Consider the following 22254-nt stretch of genomic DNA (forward strand, 5'->3'; position numbering starts at 1 on the left):
CTCAATTTCTAATTCAACTTTAGGGAGTTTACTTTCATTGTTATAGGTGGGGTCACACACCATAAATTTCGCCCTTTTTAGTCCAACATTAAAAAGCATATTATCTACTTGTATAAAGTAAGACATAAGAGACAGTAATTATTCTGGAATATATACTGGCAAGCATGTACTCATAAACACAATAATTTCACCTACAAAGGAGTAGAATGTGCACTTTGTGCAAGCGTAGGTATATATCAAACTATCTAACAGTTATGCGTGGGTCAACAACATGTCTTTATAGAACTCATCAAATCTTGTCCTTGAAATTTGAATGAAATGAGAGGGCAATGTTGTCTTTGCAATGGGCCTAATAATCGAATTTGAATTTTTTATAAACTTAAGTGTTGCAACAATGATATCTTTGATATAGGCAAGGATAAGCATTCAAGGAAAGAAACAGTGATGAGAACCAGCAACCATCATATATCTAGCCACAATTGAATTGCTAATATGAAGGCCACACTAATTATGTCGGTTGAAACCTTACGCCCTTAGTTCACCCGAGGCTCGGACACTTTTTGATAGCCAATCATTCATAATGAGAAGTAGCCATGATCTGTATACCATGATGTATTTACATAGACATAACTCTTCCTTGGAGATACACATATTGGGCATCACCTGAGGCTTGTTTCAAGCATCAACCTTCCGGAAAAAGCATGTGAAATATACCTCCCCCCCTACTACAGAGAGTTTCTTCATTGATCTACTTCAAATAAACATTAACAATACGCCCATGAAGTGCAGAAAACCCAACCTCAATCAAAGCAGGGGAGAAATGACAGTAAAGTTAAGAATCAGATGATGCAGGCAAAAGGCACAAGACACAAATCAAGCTCAACAAAACAAAGATGCTGGAGACCATTTTTATTCAAAGTTGGAGCCAAAGCAATCAGAAATTGGCATTGTGTTGGTACAAACAGAGATAGCTCCTTATCATTACAGATTGTTTCCGAGGACCCACCTTGTCAAAACCTTGCGAAAACAATCTGTAGTCATGATAAATAATTGTCTTTACAAGAGAACTTAACAATTTTTAAGGATGCAATTACATTACAGGATGCTTTTGTAGATAACACAAAAGTCATCAGATGTATATGGTTTTACAACAGACGACTACATTGTTAGCTCGAATTTGCGTGCCCATGATTGGTGATGTCACCAAAAGGCCAGTGGCCTTCCAGGATTTTTCCATATCTATAGCCAATACTTTCAAGCCCCTTCCTACAACAAACAAGGTGGAGCCAACAACTGCAAGTCTGCAGGGTGTCTTGATTGAGAGAGGAGAAATTCGCCCAACAGGATCCCAGCACTTGTTTGCTTTGTCCAATGTCAGAAGCTTCACACCAAAAGTCTGGTCCAGCATGTAAGCATCTTTTCCCAACACCACGGCCGGTCCGTACCATCTCTTTGTCATCTCGTCATCTAGCAATGTCCATACTTTGCTAACAGAGTCATACCGTGCTGCATACAAGGAAAGACCATCTGTTGGGCTAACATGCCTCACATAAATCTTCCCATCCATCACTAGAGACTCTCCAAGATCTTGGATAATACTGGGGTCATCATATGAATGCCATTGACTCTTTTCAGGATCAAACATCTCCCAAGACGTGAGAGCACCTGACATAGTCCCCGTCCCTCCAATCGCATAAATCTTCCCATCCAGTGCTCCACTTGCTAGATAGCACCTTGCAACATCCATGCATGCTACCTCCTTCCATTTATGCTGGTATGAGTCGAACACATGCACTTCATTTGTTGGGTCTTCATATTTTTCACATCCACCTATGAAAAAAAACTGTCCATCCAAGACTTCACAAGCCATTCCAAACCTTCTTGAGCAACTAGGAGGTACTGGAGGCAGAGTCATCCACCTGCGTTGACTGGGATCCAGCACATCCCAATGTAAATATTCTGAACTATCTCTGCTAAGCACATAAATCCATCCTTCTGAAAGCCCAAGTATCTTCCGCATTGAAACAAAGAGACGGCTTGTTACAAATGATTTCCATGTTTTACAAACCCCCCGAAGAGTATGATGATACTTCCGCGCAAGTCTGACAAGACAAAGCGTGGCAAGATCATTAGGCAACCCTGGAATCAAGACACCATCCTCAGTAAAATAAATTTGATTTTCATCTTCAAGCATTGCCATTCTTAACTGACTCCTCTTTCCCAATGCTGCTTACTTTTGGCACCTATTACCAAAAGTGACCACGTGCACACTTGCTTTTCTGCTCCACAATGACAAGTAACACACATTCATAGTTTTTAGCTCATCCTACATTATTCTCATCGACCTCCCTCCACGTTCAATGTGCAAAAGCAGACTGCATAAAATAAGAAAGAAGTTAATATTACAGCATCAAGTATACCATCTAAATAAGCTTTTACTGATATCATGACCGTGCATCATCAACACTACATGTCTGCAAATGCCATTTTCTACATATTCGGAGAAAAACACAAATTTACCTTCAAAGGAAACTGCAATTATACTCATGGTAATGAGCCACAAGACAAGGTGACCATCAGCACCTGACAAGGAGTTGTGCATACTATGGAAACTCATTGACTCTTATGGTGGTGCAAGCTATGATATGCTTTTTTTCATCAGCAGGCAATGCTGATGTGGTAGACTGCTGACAAGGCAATTGTGAACCAGCAGCCAGTATGTGTGAAACCAGCTCACAACTTTTGACACGCGCTCAAATTCAATGTAGACTTGCAATCAGGCTCAGACCCAGTACCTCTACGACTAGAGGGGGTCTCAGTCACTTGGACATGCAAGTGCAATCTCTCATTGTTTGCGTGTTTATACGTAACTTTTGTGAATTGCAGGGTTACTGCCTATCAGGAACAAGTCACTCTCATAGTTTGGACACGGAAGAACAAGGATTGAAGCATGTACAAAAGGGCATGAAGCATGTCCAAAAGGGCATGCCATAGATGGACCGAACCACACAGATGAGTGGATTACCGACTAGCACTAAGTTGGTTAGTGCCTTGGAAACACTAGACAAGTCAGTTAACGAACCAAATTTGCTGAGCACCCCACGAAAGAAAACACGAGATCTGGAATGGAGAGTCAGCCTCCTCATAACCTTCTCCCTCCTCCGACTCATGCTCATCACTCTTCTAATCTCCATGACTTTTTTCAGTTTGCCCAGCAAGACCTCATTGTCCAGGGCACCGAACAAAAGCATTAGATAGAAAGAACAAAAACAGTAAAACAATATTTGACAGGGCATGTGCACGTAGGGATCAAGCAGCATACAAGGCCAATCAAAATGAGACACGATGCTCATCGAGATGTCACAATTTAGTGCGCAAGAATGTTATGCACTTGAGTTTTATAATTGGTCAACGCAACCTTCGATGACAGCCCACAAACTACGCCAATGGAAATAAGACTCGATGGCTTTCATTGTAATAAATGGATGCCTATAGGACGCAAGCTTCTCCACAAGAAGGGAAGGCCTAATAGATTTACAAGAAAGAGCTTACATGTCATAAACACTTAGCAACATTTTCAGTTGGGACTGAATTTACTATCTGTCATGAGGACGTGGTAACTGTTAACTATGTCACAAGGACGTGGCAACTGCTAACCTTAGTTGTTGGTTTGTTTCCAATGATTTTTGTTTTATTTTTGAGACCCTCTTTTTAAAGTTGCAAATGGTCGGACATTGTTGGCCAATGTGAACGGTAGTCTCAACCGCAGGCGGGAAGTTGGTCGGCACTAGAATTCGTATAGTAAGAGGATGTCTAGGCTCAGTGCAAGATCATGTAGGTCCCCCCGTCGCACTTAACAAGTTGGTGGATACTAGGAAGTGAACTCAATAAAGGCATAAAGTCGACGTGGGATCACCAAAAGAAAATACTCGACAGTTGGGCCACATTGCATTTTTGGATGCGGTCCCAATGGGGATAGATGGTCAGAAGACCAGTGGGAGACCAACGGAAGCATCTCCTAAAAATAAGGGAATTGCTATTTTGGGCCATGAAATGTGTTCGTGTCGTTACCTTCGGAATGACAAGGGAAACATTTTACAACTCTACCGCGAAGTCAACTGGGCAACCAGTCGGGAGATTTTTAGGCGGCAACCCCGAAACGGGAAAATGTATGTAAACGCGCCAAGTGGCACATTTCTGTGCACTTTCCTCATGCATGAAGAAGTGGCGCTGAATTTATAGTTGGGAGGCTCGTTTTGCAAGTCCCTGTCACAGGTTAAGAGCTATGGAGTGCTTCCTTTCAACTCTATGTAGGGTGTGGTGCTAGGAGTGATGACTTGCACACTACACACTGCTCTCTCTCTCTCTCTCTCCCCTACGTGCAGTTATGTGATGCCCCACAAGAGGGCTCTTCATTTAACTGATGTAGAGCTGTGTGGTTTCATGCTTTTGTGCCCAGGCAAGAGCCTTCTTGAGCAGGAACAAGAGTAGCTAATGTTAGGTGCAGCGGAATGAATGTTGTATTTTCTCAAGATTAGTGATCTTTATTGCTCAAGGTTCCTTTTAGTTCCTAGGGAAAGAGAGAGCTTTCCGTCTTATGGAGAGTGCTATGATCACGAACAAAGTGAGTGGATTGTGCGTGCAAGTGAATGAGACTGAGAGGAGGAGAGAGAAGAGATATGACACCCGAGAGGTTGTAAAACCCTCCTCCGAAATCCCCACTCTCGTCGGCGAGAGTGGTCTACTTTGATTGCACAAAGGTGTACAATGCGTATGCAATGGGACTATGCCACTGACGACGACGGTGATGACGACGGCGACTTGATGGCTGAAATCTGAGATCTTCTAATCCGCTGAATTTCTTGGATTGTTCGGGGCTGAATTGGTCTACTTCTATCTACTGTCCAAAGGGGAAACTGTGACGGTTCTGAGTGGTCTTGGGGCTGATTCACATGGCTGAAATTCCCTGTTTTGACGAGGAATTTAGGGCTGAACAAAAACGCTGAAAAACCAAGGTTCAAGGCTGCGTTTTAGGTTGGCTATTGCAAGTTGAAAACGCTTGAAACTCTGCAGGGTCCGAGGCTGCAAATAGCGCTGCTATACCTGCTACAAACACGCTATGGTGCTGCGCTTTCCATGGCTGAAATCTGAAAGTCAAACGCTGATGTTGCTGCCTTGCTAGCGTTAGTAATTTGCTGCTCCTGGCTGAAGCTTGCTGAGTCAAAACGCTAAGTGCTGAGGCCTGTGGGTCGCGGGAAAACGCCAGAGAATGGAACATGTAGGCGATGCTGGCTGTGGGGAAGAAACACCAAGGGGATGGAGTCGCTAGGGGGTCATGAGGGGGAGTACTGCTGAGAAGTTGCTTGTTGAGCGGGAAGCTCCTGCTGCCTCTTCTGCCAGAAAGTGTGAACTTTGGTTTGCTTATATATTAACTTAGCAAAATTGCCCTACCTACTTTTGTAGGAAAGTCGCTTAAAAATAATAAGTGAAAATCCCAATAAATAGGAAAATAGGCTAAATGCACTGGAAAATTCCCCTAACTGATGTTAATTGATTTTGATGGGAATTCCGATGATCATGTTGTGTGCAACCAGAGGATATGCATCTATGCTAAGTGACTGGGCATGCACGGTCTACGAATAGACTCACAAAAGTGCCAGATCACTGCTAACCTAACTTGATCGGACTGATTGAACCCTGCTGTGGTGTAGCTTGTCCACGGACACATAGGGTTGGGATGTGTCACGTGACATCCCCTCCTTTTCAAAGTGAGGTACTGGTACCGAACTGTACGGCGTCGAGGGAGATCGCCAACAGCATCCGGAATCCTGGAAAGGACTCTTCGCCGGCCCACTCTAATGTGTGGGTCGTACGGTACTTGAACTTCATAAAGGTCTGCAACGCTTGCTTCTTTGGGCCGCGCCGAAAGAGACACAAAGTCTTCAGAATCTCCTTTCTTGCTTCAACTTCGTCTAGAGTCCTGCTTCTTTCGTCTTCAAGAATCTCCATGGCTGAAAATTTCTGAAACCATCTCAAACACAAAACCATGAACATACCCATTCCATGTAAAGCGAAGGAAAAAAATCTTGTCTTCTCTAAAGACTGCATGCAATGTAGATGAACATAGAGACGGAATGACAATCCGTTCATCAACCACATGCAAACAATGAGGTCGAATCTTTTTTGTTTGATCAAAAACAATCAACTGTGGAAAATCACAATGGAAATGTCCATGCTTGGTGCTCATACAATCATGGGCTCTTTCGGAAACTGTGTCATGCCAAGGAAGAGACATGGAATGTGACTTCCTGACATACAAACTTTTCAGGTTTTCATGAACAATCCGCATACATCCGTGCTCATTCATAAGAGAAACGTGTTCAACATACAATATGTCATGCCTAATAAAAGGGACCACATACCGATGCTGACTAAAATACAGGAAACCGTCACGAATGAAACACTCGAACAATGCGTGCGTATCAATCATGCGAACACATAATACTTCCTGTGAGGGTTCTTTGGATCAAGGCTCAAGAGCCAAGATCGCTTCTTCGGGATCTATCGAATCTTCTGGTGGGGGATCTGTGGACCTTGACTCGAAAGCCAAGATCAATTCTTGGTGATTGATCGAATCTACAACGAGGTTAGCTTTGCTAGAAAAAGCATCCACGAACACATCATCCTTGTGAACAATCACATCATCTTCATGCAAGTCATCATGCTTGTCTTTGTCATCCAAATCATCATGCAAATCATTATCCTTCAAATCATCATGCTTCTCATAATCATGCAAATTTTGTGTCATGCTGTGGAGAAAAAGAGACTGAGAGAATCTCCTTATCTTGAATCCTTTCAACCTTGTCCTGCATATTGGCAATGAGAGATGGAGAAGGAGAAGTATCCACTCCATGAAAGACAATAGGAGAATCACTTTTGGCATTGAGAGTTAAAGTGTTAGCCTCAAAATCAATGAGAGCGTTAGTCTCACGAAACCATCGAATGCCCAAAATCATATCACATCCTGAGAGAGGAGAAACAACAAATCTTCTAGTGAAGGCAGTCTGTTTAATTGCAAATAACACGTCAAGGCATTCCTCGGTGATGAGAGCGTCCATACCAGGACGAAAACCAGAGACCTCGATAGGAGATCTCGGACTAACTTCGAGGCGGGCTCTCTCAACAGGAACTGATCACATCATGCATACTACCTGGGTCAAACAATATGACAAAACGGTGCCCCGACGTACGACCATAACATTTAATGAGAGAATCATCAATGGGAGGGTCCTGAGAAACTGTGGACACAATCGTGTTATCATTCATTGCATTGACTGATGTAGTGGGTGTTGTGGGTTCTTTAGAGTCATTCGATTCAAGCTTAGGACATGTTCTTTTTATGTGACCCTTAATGTGACAATGAAAACAACGACCTTCCTTAGAATAAGTGCTTTGTTCTTCCGAAGTGATGTAACCTCCTACAATTCCTTGTGCTACCTTTTCATATGGAGTAAGCTTAGGTTTAGCAGTTGTGTTAGCCTTACCCTTAGATTCATTGGAAGAATTCTTTGATGAGATATTGTTGGTAGATTGGTTAGAAGAGTTATCATTCTTACCGTTCTTACCGTTCTGCAGGTTCTGAAAAGTCTGCGAGGTACCTGTGGAAGTCTTGTTCTCCTTAGGCTTTCCCTTGTTGTGCTTCATCTCCTGTGCGAGAGCAATTGCTACCGCCTTGTTGAGATCGATTGGATCGAATACCTCGACATCGTACTTGATATACTCGTCCAATCCAAAGAGAAAAGCCTCTTTGCGCTCATCATCCGACATGCGTAATTGGGTACCTAGCTGCAAAACACGATTAGAAAAAGACATGACCGGCATACCATTTTGCTTGAGAGCTCGCCAATCGTCCTTCAATCGTGCAAGGTACTGAGGTGGCATAAACCGCGCCTCGAGCTTGTCTTGGAAATCATCCCAACTAAAAGAGAGGGGCGTGAAAGCGTCGGCTGCCTCTAGGTGAGCGGCTAGCTGTGCCTCTTGCCATGCGTGGTACCAATTAATGGCATCACCGGCAAGGTACATAGCTGCCGTCAAAACTTTGCTATTGCTTGTCTTCTTAGTTGTCGCAAAATAAGCATTAAATTGATGCAAACAAGAATGAATAACTGTAGCATCCATCTTACCGTCATACTTACTGAAGATCAACTTTTCTGTGACTAGATGGTTGGAATCCGCGTCGTGGCTTGCACCACTTGACAACTTCCACGATCTTTGGGTGGTTCGGTCTTCGAGGCTAGGACTTGGGCAATAAATTCTTGATTGCGAAATCCCTTTGAGCTTCACGCTCAGCCTCCATAGCTAATCTATGCGCAGCACGATCGGCCTCCAATGCTGTGTTTCTTGCTCCCGCTTCTTCCTTCCTTAGTTCTTTTCTTGCGTTGTGCTCGCGTTCTAAAGCAAGGCGCTTGTCTTCCTGTCTATCCATCATGGCCATCATTTGCTTCATCATTGCCTCCATAGGGTCTGGCGTAGATGACGAAGGGGGAGGGTTGGAAAAACCTCCTGGTGGGGAGAATCCTTCGTCGCCTCTCTCATGCTCATCACCTGAATGCAAAGTATCCATGCCGCTTCGGGTGACGACCATGCACTATGATCTTGGGGTCTTAAGCTCGCGAGGAACTTGGTTCTTGAGGGTCTTGTGGTTCTTGAGGTCCTTGATTCTTGAGAATCTTGGGTTCTTGAGGTTCTTGAGGGGTTCTTTCGCTTGCAAATCGCGTTGGAGAAGGATCTTCTCTTCACCCGAGTTCTACTCCTTTCTGCGGACGCACCCCTTGGCGGCCTTGCGCTCACACCAAGGTTGCTTTTTCCCACCTCACGTCGATTGGCCGGCCGCTAAGTGCATGGTCCGCTCTCAATGAGTAAAAAGAGACACAAGGGGAGGCTGGACAAGCCCTTCTTTCTTGGGATTCCTGTCACTCTTCAACAAAACACGATTAGGAATCGCCACGCCCAAGTAAACTTGGGTGGGTTTGTGCGATCACAACAAGCAAAAAAAAATTCTTGTGGTTCTTGTGGTTCTTCTCTTGAGTAATTCAAAACACTTCCAAAGCTCTGATACCAATGTTAGGTGCAGCGGAATGAATGTTGTATTTTCTCAAGATTAGTGATCTTTATTGCTCAAGGTTCCTTTTAGTTCTTAGGGAAAGAGAGAGCTTTCCGTCTTACGGAGAGTGCTATGATCACGAACAAAGTGAGTGGATTGTGCGTGCAAGTGAATGAGACTGAGAGAAGGAGAGAGAAGAGATACGACACCCGAGAGGTTGTAAAACCCTCCTCCGAAAGCCCCACTCTCGTCGGCGACAGTGGTCTACTTTGATTGCACAAAGGTGTACAATGCGTATGCAATGGACTCATGCAATGGGACTATGCCAATGACGACGACGGCGACGACGACGGCGACTTGATGGCTGAAATCTGAGATCTTCTAATCTGCTGAATTTATTGGACTGTTCGGGGCTGAATTGGTCTACTTCTATCTGCTGTCCAAAGGGGAAACTGCGGCGGTTCTGAGTGGTCTTGGGGCTGATTCACATGGCTGAAATTCCCTGTTTTGACGAGGAATTTAGGGCTGAACAAAAACGCTGAAAAACCAGGGTTCAAGGCTGCGTTTTAGGTTGGCTGTTGCAAGTTGAAAACGCTGAAACTCTGCAGGGTCCGAGGCTGCAAACTAGCGCTGCTATACCTGCTACAAACACGCTATGGTGCTGCGTTTTCCATGGCTGAAATCTGAAAGTCAAACGCTGATGTTGCTGCCCTGCTAGCGTTAGTAATTTGCTGCTCCTGGCTGAAGCTTGATGAGTCAAAACGCTAAGTGTTGAGGCCTGTGGGTCACGTGAAAACGCCAGAGAATGGAACTTGTAGGCGATACTGGCTGTGGGGGAGAAACACCAAGGGGATGGAGTCGCTAGGGGGTCATGAGGAGGGGTACTGCTGAGAAGTTGCCTGTTGAGTGGGAAGCTCCTGCTGCCTCTTCTGCCAAAAAGTGTGAACTTTGGTTTGCTTATATATTAACTTAGCAAAATTGCCCTACCTACTTTTGTTGGAAAGTCACTTAAAAATAATAAGTGAAAATCCCAATAAATAGGAAAATAGGCTAAATGCACTGGAAAATTCCCCTAACTGATGCTAATGGATTCTGATGGGAATTCCGATGATCATGCTGTGTGCAACCGGAGGATATGCATCTATGCTAAGTGACTGGGCATGCACGGTCTACGAATAGACTCACAAAAGTGCCAGATCACTGCTAATCTAACTTGATCGGACTGACTGAACCCTGCTGTGGTGTAGCTTGTCCACGGACACATAGGGTTGAGATGTGTCACGTGTAACAGACTTGGACACTCCAAGTCAAGAATCAACCGCGACAGCACCAAATAACCACTTCAAAACAATTCACAGATCACAATAGATTTGCACTGGCCCGGCGGAGTTCCGTGCCTAGAGATATTGGCCCCAAAGACTGGCGCCCCTTTCGGTATTTCTTTTTGTATTAATCAATCATCAAAGTACAAGAGAGCGGTTAGGGTTTCACTCTCAGACTCTGCGTCCAGATGCTCTGAGAAGTGAGGCCCTCACCACTAATTTGAAGGTTACAAGGGATGCCCAAAAGCAGAGCCCCAAAAGCTTTTAAAATCAAAAGCATCAGTTCTCTCTCTCTCTTAGAGAGTCTTTTCTCTTTTTTTTTATTAAAAAAAAAAAAGCAAAGGCAAAATTCGCATCACTCATCATTTTCCAAAAAAAAAATAAAAATAAAATAAAAAAAATAATAATCCGCCTCCGCGATTTCCGGAATCTAGGGTTTCTAGCAAAAATTAGGGTTTGCAGGAATTTTAGGGTTTCTGGCAGAAATTAAGGTTTCTGCTGTCCGCCACGTCATCACTTTGTGACATACCCCCCTCTTGAAAGCATTGTAATCGACCGCGATTACGCCTGCAAAACCGACAAAAGCCATAAACCGTCTTAGCAGACACTGACTGTTAGTACCTACGTAGTAGGAACACACATCTAGCACATGTACAAAATCGACAGTCACATCACACGACATCACAGGACATCACCAGACATCACAGGACATCACAGGACATTCAACATTCATTCGGATCTTAGACCATGATTTATCGGCAATGTAGTTAGCAATCACATCTAGGTCCGATCGGGACCTCATCGATGTCCGATTGACTAACCCCTATTGCAACCATGTCTATTCGAGATCAATCAGACCAAAATGCTGCAGTCATTTCGGCTATCAGTTCCTGCACTCACAAGAAGTCAAGAACAAATTAGTATCATAATCACGAATTCCATTTCATAAAGTCATCCAGCAGAATACTGTCAGCTCTCAGTATCCCTGAAGCTCAAAGAGACATCAGTGACTTTAGTATCAAAATCGAGGCATCTGTTGACAAAGGAGTGGAGTGACTCCCCTCTTGTGCATCCCACTGCACCAGATCTCCGGCCAAGCTGAATTCTGGGTTCCGTTTGGAGTAGACTATGCTAAACCAAAACATCGAGGTAAAGTTTCACAATCCGAGGAATATCTGCTAGGTCCTCCTCCTCCATCCACTTCGCATCAAATGCAGGAAAGTTCTTGAACTTAACCAAGAACCGCCTTCGGACTTTACCTTTCTTCGTATCATTATGTGCCAAAATCTGTTCAGGAACAAGGATCTCCTCGTTTTCTTCCACTTTGGGTTGCTCATCAGGCTCCCCATCATCAGGCACATCACCCTTACCAGGTTTCAAGAGACTCACATGCAATGCATTGTGAATCCTCCAAGTATCTAGCAGTTTCAATCGGAAGGAGAAATCATTTATCTTGTCAGTAATCTGGAAAGGTCCGTAGTATCACATACTAAGCTTTGGAAAAAGCCTCTCCTTTCCCTTTTTCTTTCTTAGGCGTGCCTTCTCAAAAGTAAGAGCACCCAATCATCCTCCTTCAGTTTCCAGTCGCGACGATGGCGATCCGCTGCCTTTTTCTGTCGTTCTTGAGACTCCTGCAAAGTCTCGCGAACCTTGGCAAAAGCCGTATCCAAGTCTCGCGAATATTCATCCGCTGCAAATTTCTAATCTTTCGTGCTCAGGAAGGATGGAACCTTCGCAGCAGTTTCGACAATCTCTCATGGCGTCTTCCCCGTCGAAGAGTGTATCGTGTTATTGTAGGCAAATTCCACCAAAGGTAAGTTCTTTTCCCATTGAGTCTTCTGATGCGAGATACAAGACTTCAATAAATCTAAAATCACTGAATTGGCAATCTCAGATTGCCCGTCAGTCTGCAAGTGGAACGATGACGAGAACTGCAACCGCGTGCCAATGTTCTCCCAAATTGCCTTCCAAAACAAACTCATAAATCTGGGGTCTCTGTCGGAGACAATCGTCTCAAGCGTGCCATGTAATCGGAAAATCATCGTGATCATTCTGTATTCTCGGGAGATTAAAAAAAATGAAATCCATTTCAATATTTTCCTAGGGGCGGGTGGGTATGGGTAAAGGCTGTAACAATCCCTGTGCCTTATGCCTGTCAAACTTGACCTTCTAGCATACCAAGCAACTGCGCACAAACTCTTCCACATCCTTCTTCAATCTCCGCCAAAAGAAATCTCTCTCTACCCCTTTCATGGTGGTAGCAATGCCGCGGTGACCCGTAAAAGGTGGACAGTGGCAATCAGTCGTAACCTTTTCCCTCAACGGCTGTGTAACGAACAACATAGTCTTTTTCATCAAGTAGCTTTTCCGAAGGGAGTATCCAGCTACTGTCTCCCCATCCCGTATCCGTGTGAAAATATCTGCAAAATCTGTATCTGTGGCACATTGATCGACCATATCCTCGAAGCTCCTATGATGTATCGCAGAAATAGCCAGAACCAACGGTTTCCGAGACAAAGCATCTGCCACCACATTCTTCTGTCCCTGCACATGGACAATCTCGAAGTGGAACTGTGACAAGATGTTCACCCACCGCATCTGCTTTTCCGAAAGCTGCTTTTGTGACAAGAAGTAGCGCAAACTCTGATGGTCTGTAAAGACAGTAAAATCCGCTCCGAGTAGGTAATGCCGCCACTGAGTAAGAGCATGGATAACCGCCAAAAGCTCTTTCTCATAAATCTGTGCTGTCATCTCCGGCCTAGAGAACAAACGACTCTCATAAGCTATGACATGGCCTTCTTGCATCAAGACCGCACCCAGACTACGACCACAAGCATCACAAAATACTTCAAATGACTTCTGCAAGTCCGGCAAAGTCAAATCTGGTCCCGTAGTCAATTTCTCTTTCAATGTCCGAAAGGCACTCACCTCTGTGGGTCCCCACGAAAAAGGTACTCCTTTCTGTGTCAAGGTATGCAAAGGGGAAGCAACCTCTGCAAACTTTCGTATGAACCGCCTGTAGTACGAACACAGTCCCAAGAAGCTTCTAACTTCATGGACATTCCTCAAATCGGGCCAATCACGGATAGTCTCTATCTTGGCCGGGTCCATTTGCACTCCTGCTGCTGACACAATGTGTCCCAAAAAGTGTATCCATGGTAGGAAAAATTCACTTTTCTTAGCATTAATCACTAATGTGTGATCTCGTAATGCCTGAAAGACTTGAAGCAGATGATCTCTGTGTTCTGCCTCATTCTTGGAGAAAACAATGATGTCGTCAAAGAAAGTGCCAAGAAATAGCCTGTACTCTCGAAAAATCCTATTCATCATCCGGTTAAATGTCGCAGGAGCAATGGTTAAGCCAAAAGGCATCACCAAAAACTCAAATAACCCAAAAGTCGTCCGAAAAGCTGTCTTGTAGACATCTCCTGGCGCGATCCTGATCTGATGATATCCACTCTTCAAGTCAATCCTGCTAAAGCACGAGGATCCCTGTAACTTGTCGAGTATATCATCAATCCTACGAATCGGAAATCTGTTCTTGATGGTGATTTCGTTGAGAGTGCTATAATCGATGCACATTCTCCAAGATCCGTCTTTCTTCAAAACCAACAACACTGGAGAGCAATACGGTGAAGTACTAGGCTGGACAAGACCCTTTTCCAAGAGGTCTTTCACTGAGTTCATAATCTTTTCATTCTGTACTCGGCTCACACGATAAGGTGGCCGATTCGGTGGCGTGCTTCCAGATATCAGATCAATGGTATGATCTTCAGGTCCTCTCAAAAGCAATCGGCATGAGCGTGGAGAAAAAAAATCTTGGCGTTCTTTTCTTCAGGTCAAAACATATTCAACTTTATCCATCGTTCAGTTCTCCCAAAAGAATGAGTAAGAAAACTGAAGCTCATCAAGTACAATCTCTAAGCCCTTCATTTATTTATCAAAGTCGCTTTCTCAGCCCGGTAGTCAACCACGGCGTAGTTCTTGTGGTACCAAGGGATCCCGAGTAGAACGTCACTCGCGTGCCCTAAACACCCCTGTCTTTGCAAACGAAGTTTGCCAATGCTCGGTGTAATGGCAACATCCCATCCGGGTGCCAGTAGAACTACCTTCGCCTGTGGCGTCAGTCTGTCGGGCGTAGTTCCAAATCGAGCCGCCAATTCCAAGTGAAAAGAAGTTGGCCTTGGCTCCTTCAAAAGAGCTTCCTGATCCTTCACTTTGCCCCGAAAGCGGCAAAGTTTGTACTTTCATTCATTAGATTCGGTGTAGGTCCCACGCCATGTGGTACAAGTTCTGCTTTTCTATCTGCCTTTTCTGCCACATTCCTCAGTTGCTCTCGAACGCTCAGGCCTGTTGTCGTCTTTATTATTCTGTTCTTTCTGTGCCTTATCAGGGCACTTTGCGGAAATATGTCCATGTTCCCCGCATCCAAAGCACTTCCCCTCTCTGATGAAGCGAGCTCTCTCCTCAGGAGTAAGCTTGGGTCGTGCATCCTTTTTTTTCTCTGGGTTGCTCTTTTTCATTTTACTTTCATTCCCAGAAGTTTGTTCGGCTCGTTGTGTCATGGCCTCATCTGTGGGGTAGGTCAAACTGCCAGAGTGAATGGCAAAGCCCCGCTTCGCATGACTCATCAACTCCTGAATAGAAGCTGACTTCTGTTCCAAGCAGTGATCTCGGATCTCTGTAGGTAGACCCAAGGTAAACCGCTCAATCTGTTCTCTGAACGAGATCTTCTTGAATGAAGAGGCGGGTAGAAAAGAGCTCCAGAATCTTTCACAGTAAGAATTCACTGTATCGCTCTTGGTCATCCGAAGATGGTTCCAAGCACCTCAAATATCTCGCTCAAACTCTTGAGTCAACCAAGAAGAAATAAAAAGCCTCTTAAATTTCAGCCATGTAACTGGCGCAGTCCTGTTTAAAAGAAGCGTGGACCACCAAGTACGAGCATTCCCCTTAAGGTAAGAGGTAGCTCTCCGAATCTTGGAGGCTCTGAAGAGCGTCCTCCCGCAAAAGCGATGTCAAACTGCTGTATAAAAGACAAAGCCTTCGAAGCATCTGAGTATCCTGAAAAAGTATCAAACTTGATCGAGTGGCCACCTTCCTTAAACTCTCGGACTTTCTTGCTTTTATCTTCGAGAAAGTCATACTGGTTGGCTTTGTAAAAATTCTTCTTGTTCGCATAAAACTTTCCGTCACCGGAATCTGAGCTGTCTGTAGACGAGTCCTCAGTAGAACTGTCAGTCTCTGGGCGAGATTTAGCCTTCTTTGCCTTTCTCTTGCCCTTTCCAAAGCGTTGCTTCTTGCTTCGCTTTTTACCTTTTCTATCTTCTTCGCTCGAATCCGAGGAGCTAGAAGAACTGTCAGAAGAAGAAGAAGAAGAACTGGGTAGGTCTTCAAACTTAAAGGCTTCTTCAATTTCTTTGCCTTGTCAAATGTCAACCGACGACCCAAATATCCCGGGAAGTCAGTGCCTTTCTTCTGCTTTTTGCCGTGCTTTTTGGCTTTCTTTTGCGTGTCAAAAAGCTGAGCAATCCGTGCATCAACCACGTTCTCCAGTTCCTGCTCCGTATATTTTCTTGGAGGCAGAAGGTTTCTTGAGAGCGGGTTTCGGGAGTGGTGTTGTGGTTCTCTTCCACTCCGTCTGTACCTCTTCCAAAGAGGTCTGGTTCATATATTTTGCCATCTTCGGGTCCTTGGCAAAATTGAGCATCATCTTTGTTGCATTGCCAATCAATTGACGACACTCCATCTCTGTTTGCTCCGCCTGAGTAGGCCGAGGCGGGCCATACTCTCTGTCTGAATCTTCGTTGTGATCCCAACCCGCATCTCCATATGCAGAGGGAGTCAACTGATCATTGCCTGAAGCCACAGGTGCCGCGGAAAAAAAAATTCGGGGATCGGATTTCCCGTAGAAGAGAAATCGGCCGTGCTCTGATACCACTGTAACAGACTTGGACACTCCAAGTCAAGAATCAACCGCGACAGCACCAAATAACCACTTCAAAACAATTCACAGATCACAATAGATTTGCACTGGCCCGGCGGAGTTCCGTGCCTAGAGATATTGGCCCCAAAGACTGGCGCCCCTTTCAGTATTTCTTTTTGTATGAATCAATCATCAAAGTACAAGAGAGCGGTTAGGGTTTCACTCTCAGACTCTGCGTCCAGATGCTCTGAGAAGTGAGGCCCTCACCACTAATTTAAAGGTTACAAGGGATGCCCAAAAGCGGAACCCCAAAAGCTTTTAAAATCAAAAGCATCAGTTCTCTCTCTCTCTTAGAGAGTCTTCTCTTTTTTTTTATTAAAAAAAAAAAAGCAAAAGCAAAATTCGCGTCGCTCATCATTTTCCAAAAAAAAAAATAAAAAATTAATAATCCGCCTCTGCGATTTCCGGAATTTAGGGTTTCTAGCAAAACTTAGGGTTTGCAGGAATTTTAGGGTTTCTGGCAGAAATTAGGGTTTCTACTGTCCGCCATGTCATCACTTTGTGACATCACGTGACAGCTAATTACTACACCAAAGCAGGCACCGGTGAGGGTCATAACCTCACCAAATGGGTGTATTTTCAACGTTGATTGTATTTTGACGGTTTTTCAGCCATATTGACGCCAAAACCATTGGGAATAGTGCCCCACTGACAGAGGACTATTTAGGGCTGAAAACACGGCAAAAACCAGTAAACACAGTGAGCTGAATTTACTGTTTCTAGGTAGAAATCAAAGGGTTTATGCCAGTGGAAGTGAGTTCCAGCAAGGGAATAGGTTTCGCGCAAGTTTTGGGGCTGTTATGCTGCTGAAATTTGGCCAAAACAGGTGGTATCTAGCTAGATACATGTAAAGAATTCCCAAGACTCTACTTTGGAATTTACCCTCTCAAAGTATAAAGAAATACCGCAAGGGGCGCCAATTTTGGGGCCTACAAGTTGTTGGGGTCTGCTCGGAGCATTCTAGCTTCCGAGCCATGTGTGTTCTTAAGTGTTAATTCCCATTGTAGGTTTCCTTTGCACGTTCTCTCTCTGTGTGTCTATAGTCAAGAATTTCGGGTGAAAGCCAAAGCCTACTGCCCCACGGGCCGGTTTCAAGGTTCTCTTGCCGGGACACTAATTACTTTTTCCTCAAGAAGTGAGCCTCGGTTGTTTTGGGTAAAGACAAAGAGTACAGGAACGGGGGATTACACTATGGCCGACAAAGGGAAGGGCATTATGGAAGAGGGTTCCTCTTCGAAACACAGACAGGAAGTTCCTATGGTGTTCGAGATTGGCGAGAGCTCACGGCCACGTCAGTCTGTACCTCCTGTTGATGTGAATGTTCTTCCAGTAGTACAGGGCTCTATGACTGGGTAACTTGAGGATGATGCCTTCAGGACTCAGTTAGTTGCCGTGGTGAATGTCTTTTCGCAACTGGTGCAAAACCCAAGGTTTATGGAGTTCTTGCAAGCGCCACCAGTGCAGCAGCAAAATAGGCAACCTACACCGCGAACAAAGGTTGTTGAGGCTCAAGCCCAAGTACTTCATGCGACTCAGCAAGATAGGGAACACTCGCATGTTGCAGAGTCGAGGGCTCCAAAACATGTTACTCCCGTCCTTGAACAGGTGGCTAGAACGCCTATTCCACAGGTTATGCCAATTCAGCCTGCCACCTTTCAGAGCCCGCATGCTGTCTTGAATGGACAGGGAACTGGTTACCAAGCAATGCATCTAGTTTTTCCACCACCCACGGTACATCTTGGGTATTTTGGGGTGGATCTGTGTTCCAGAGTATGCGCCTGGAAGTCAGTCGTACATGCCAGGAACAGTGTTTGGGGGTATGCAAGGTATGATGCCAAACCCCATGTATAGTAGCATCGGCATGCAACAAGGTTTTCAGTGCAACCAGGGCCAGTTTGGGGTGCCACAGGGTCATTTTGGCATGGCTGGTTTTTCTGGACAGCAGCCAGATATGGCACCTCTGACGCAAAATGTTAATGGCCAAGATGTGCCGATCATGCCTACTACAGTGTCCATGTTGTAGACAATTCCCTATAACAATTTGGGGCACTGGAAAAGCCGAAATCTTACAAAGAAGCTGGTGCAGTTGTAAAGTTTAGCACTTTCAACGGCTTCAAGGATAAAGCAAAGGCTCTCACTTTCCTCCAACAGTTTGATACAGCTTATGCAAGAGGGAATTTTACAGAGGCCTCTAAGGTCAGGAAAGCTGCCACTTTCTTGAAGGATAATGCGTTTACATGGTGGACGACATCGTTAATGCAAGGACAGCCACCCGCCACATGGGTCTACGTCAAGAAAATGTTTGCATCTACTTGGCTGTCAAATGAATTTGAAGCGGACGTCATGACAGATTGGCACCATCTTACTTCGGCTAGATGCAAGAGCTTGCTGGAGTACAATCAGAGGTTTTGTAAAGCGTTACTCTCAGTGACCTCCTACACATTTGTTTTATTGACAGAGCAGATAGAGAAGTATTGTTGTGGGCTGTCTAAAGGGCTTCAGGACTACTGTACCAAGAACAGAGTAGCTACCCTCACCCAGCTCATGGAAGTTGCTGACACTGGTCTTGCCTTGTCAAAAGGAGAGGACAGTGGGCTTCCAAGCAACAAGAAAGGAGGGTAGCAGAAGAAAAATTCAGCGAAGAACCCCTTTGTGAAAAGGGCTCCTGATGTCACAAACGGGAGCGCATAACAATGTAACATATACTCGGATAAAAAGAATTTATCACTTAATACTAAAGCCAAAGGATATAGAGAGAAATAGATAGAGAGAGATAGAGAGTGAGAAGATCGACACAGTACTGGGGACCAGAAGATGGGCTGGTCCCCCCCCCCCCTAATAGTATCTTTATTACTGAGGAGAAGTCTATACAAGCACTTGAACCGAACGTATTACCACGTTCGTTCTAGAATAAGACTTGATGGTTCCCGGAAGCCTCGGCTTCCGATTCCTAGGGCAAAACCCTATTCCAAGGAACTTCCGTTCCTTATTCCAAATCCTTGAGAACCAAGGTTCTCGCCTCTGGATCACACCTTCCAGACTCAGGGCATGGCATCCATGCAACTCTTTTCCGACTCTGTTTCCAGAGTCCTGTTCCTGCAGAATAACTCCGCTTTCTTGGACACGAAGTCCTTCCCTTGGGAATTTCAACTTCCGGATCACATCTCGAGAGTCTTGAGTCTACCTCTCTTCAATCCGTGGATCTGCTTCCCAAACTTGGGTACGAAACCCTTGGGTTGATATGGCTCTAGTTCCTCAGAGCGCTTTTATCCTGCAGAGGCTCATGCCTTCCTCTGCTCCTACTCCCTCACGAAGAGGAAGTACACCTGCAAACAAATACTCAGAGTTCATAACATGAAAATCGTTACCTTCAAAGTCTCGACACTCGAAATGCAACTCGGTTCTCGAAAAGCAATTCCCTGGAAGAGATTTCTACATAGAAAATCCTCTCTTCCAATCCTACACACAATAGAGGTGTGTTCTCGGGTTCCTTCTCATAAATCAGCCCCGTCTACGACGTTTATGGGCTGAAAACAGAGAAAAACAGCAACTTGTCGCGATGGAAACATGCTTCGTAGGCACTTCTTCGCGAGGGAACTCGCACACTAGGTCTTGGCGACATCTGGTACACTTGGGGCAGCCATGGGCATCACCGGCAACGTCTTCTTTACGGCTGAAATCTGCAGCAGCATCTCCTCCTTGCAAAGATTGGTCCTCCCCTCTGAGTGAGGGCATGTGATGCTTTTATAGCTCCTAGCCACGGGCACAAATAGCTGCTCGCGTAGAGATCGCAGCCGTTTTTTTTTTTTTTTTCGTTTTTTTTTTCGTTGTTTTGCCAGAAAAAGAGAGAGAGAAAATGCTGGCTGATCTGTTGCTTTATTTATCAAATGGCTGCCCACTTATTAAGTGGACGGCCGGCGTATTTTAAAAATAGTCTGAACCTGCCCAAAAACTCAATAAAACCTTATAAGTTAAAAACAATGCTTTCACAGCACTTCCTAGGCGTCCCTGGATGCAATCACATGCACAGTTGCAATGCAGACATAGACTTCCTTTCGGGAAAGCATCCGCTTTCCCGAAAAGCAATCCCGCTTTCTCAGAAAGCATCTATTTTTCCTCAAAGTTTCCTCTGAACCCATCTTCATTCAAGTGCTTGCCTTTCCTTGTGCACAATTCTAACACACTTCGGAATTTCCTCTCGACTATGGATATCCTCTTTCCGATGCACCCGTCACCCACCTTGTGACACATCAGGAATACCCATCACCTAGTCACTTCCTATCGAACTTACGGTACAATCTCCTTCGCGATGCTCTATGTCACCCATCCTATGACGCATCAGAGATGTCCGTTCCCGGATGGTCGGATACTTCTTCCCGATGCTCCCTGTCACCCATCCGATGTGACGCATCAGAAGTATCCGTTCGTGGTGGCCTTACAGATATTCCCGTTCACAGTGCTCCCGTCATTACTCTGAATGACGCACTAGGAATACTCTGTACTCGAATGTCTCCAGTGAGAAAAACCTTCTCACTTAAAATTCCAATAATTCATTTAGAATTATTTTTCCTTTATGCTCCAAGCGAGAAAACCCTCACTTATAAATCCAATAATTCATTTAGAATTATTTTTCTGTCAAATAAAGCCAATTTAGCAACATCCCTCTCACTTATAAACAGTTGTCCTCATCTGTGGAGGTCCAACTGAACTGCCCGGGGAGAAACCGGAAAAATTCCAAATCTTGCTCAATGGTGAGTTGAGCTGGTCCTTTCTCAAAAGAGAACTTAAAAATAAAATTAAACAGAAATTCAATAATTCAATACTTCACTACTTACCTTACCGGTTCATGTCCTTCATCTTGTACCTCGAGGATATCCTTCACCAATTATCAAACTTACGAGCCATGTAAGAACTCGTCATTCGCGTCTTTCCAACAGATCGGAAGTTTCCTCATCCGAGAATCTGTTAACTCAATTCCACCTTCTCAATCCCGAGAAGAATAATCCTCCTAGAAATCAATCTAGGTATCTGTCCTTGTGCATAATGCTGCCCTGTTAGTCCAGAGGGTATTAAACCTCTTGTGTCCTCCCACATAGGGAATGCCCAAATCATAAGAGTATTAATCTCGATGTCTTTCTTCACAAACAAAGTCTGCGATTACCTTAAAGAAGGTTCTTGTTTCGGGCCGTCGCTCAACGTAGGCGAACGGTTCCAATCAGAAGATTCCTTGTGCACGGCGGCACTTCCTTCCAATCTTTTTCTCCTGCGAGTTATTACCATCAGCAGTGTTTTTCTGACGCCCATTAGCGTCTCTTCCTTGCAGAGGCCATCCTTGCAAGCATCTAGGACTCCTCGCAAAATCTTAGGCAGATAAAATTCTAGCCATACCATTTTGTGAACATAAGTTCAAACCTGGCCCACTTAAGGGCGAACCCGCTTTGGATCTCAAGGATGTTCTCCCATATGTGGCTAAGGTAATTCTTACCATTTTAAAATGGTTAGCGAATTTTACTCTTATGAACATAATAGTTCGAATTTATTCCAGCAGCATGTAAATGCTTCTTGACCTGCTCATGGAGAAACATATACCGCAACCAAAAGTTGCTACTGTAATGGTAAAAGCACATAGCGTACTCAATGATCACGACCATAAGAAAACCTCTTCTCCGTAGAGAAACTCAAATTCCTTCTACCGAACACATCTCAAATAGAGATTCTCGTGTCGGAATATCCTTGCAGCAAAAAGGTGCTCAAGAGAGTATAACAAACTCTCATCCATTTCCTTGGCATAGGTCTGCATCTTCGTGTGTTATCCATGTACTCAAAGGTGTACATAATTCTTA

The 22254-nt window shown here is 44.6% G+C and overlaps 1 protein-coding gene across 4 annotated transcripts in view; it reads right to left on the reverse strand.

The window, feature by feature from the left end:
* Nucleotides 1-879: 879 nt before the first annotated feature.
* LOC147421431 (F-box/kelch-repeat protein SKIP4-like) overlaps nt 880-22254 on the reverse strand; it is a 35716-nt gene continuing 14341 nt past the window's right edge. For 2 of the 4 annotated variants that reach the window (XM_086503581.1, XM_086503580.1), the window contains exon 2: nt 880-2279. In XM_086503581.1, coding sequence (XP_086359707.1) covers nt 1130-2200 — 1071 coding nt within the window. In that variant the 5' untranslated portion in view covers nt 2201-2279 and the 3' untranslated portion in view covers nt 880-1129. Of the gene's footprint in view, nt 2376-22254 lie in introns of all 4 variants that reach the window. The other 2 variants (XM_086503578.1, XM_086503579.1) reach the window with 1 other exon arrangement.

The sequence above is a fragment of the Adiantum capillus-veneris genome, chromosome 27, assembly GCF_014529385.1.
Source record: "Adiantum capillus-veneris isolate H3 chromosome 27, ASM1452938v2, whole genome shotgun sequence".
Taxonomy (NCBI): domain Eukaryota; kingdom Viridiplantae; phylum Streptophyta; class Polypodiopsida; order Polypodiales; family Pteridaceae; genus Adiantum; species Adiantum capillus-veneris.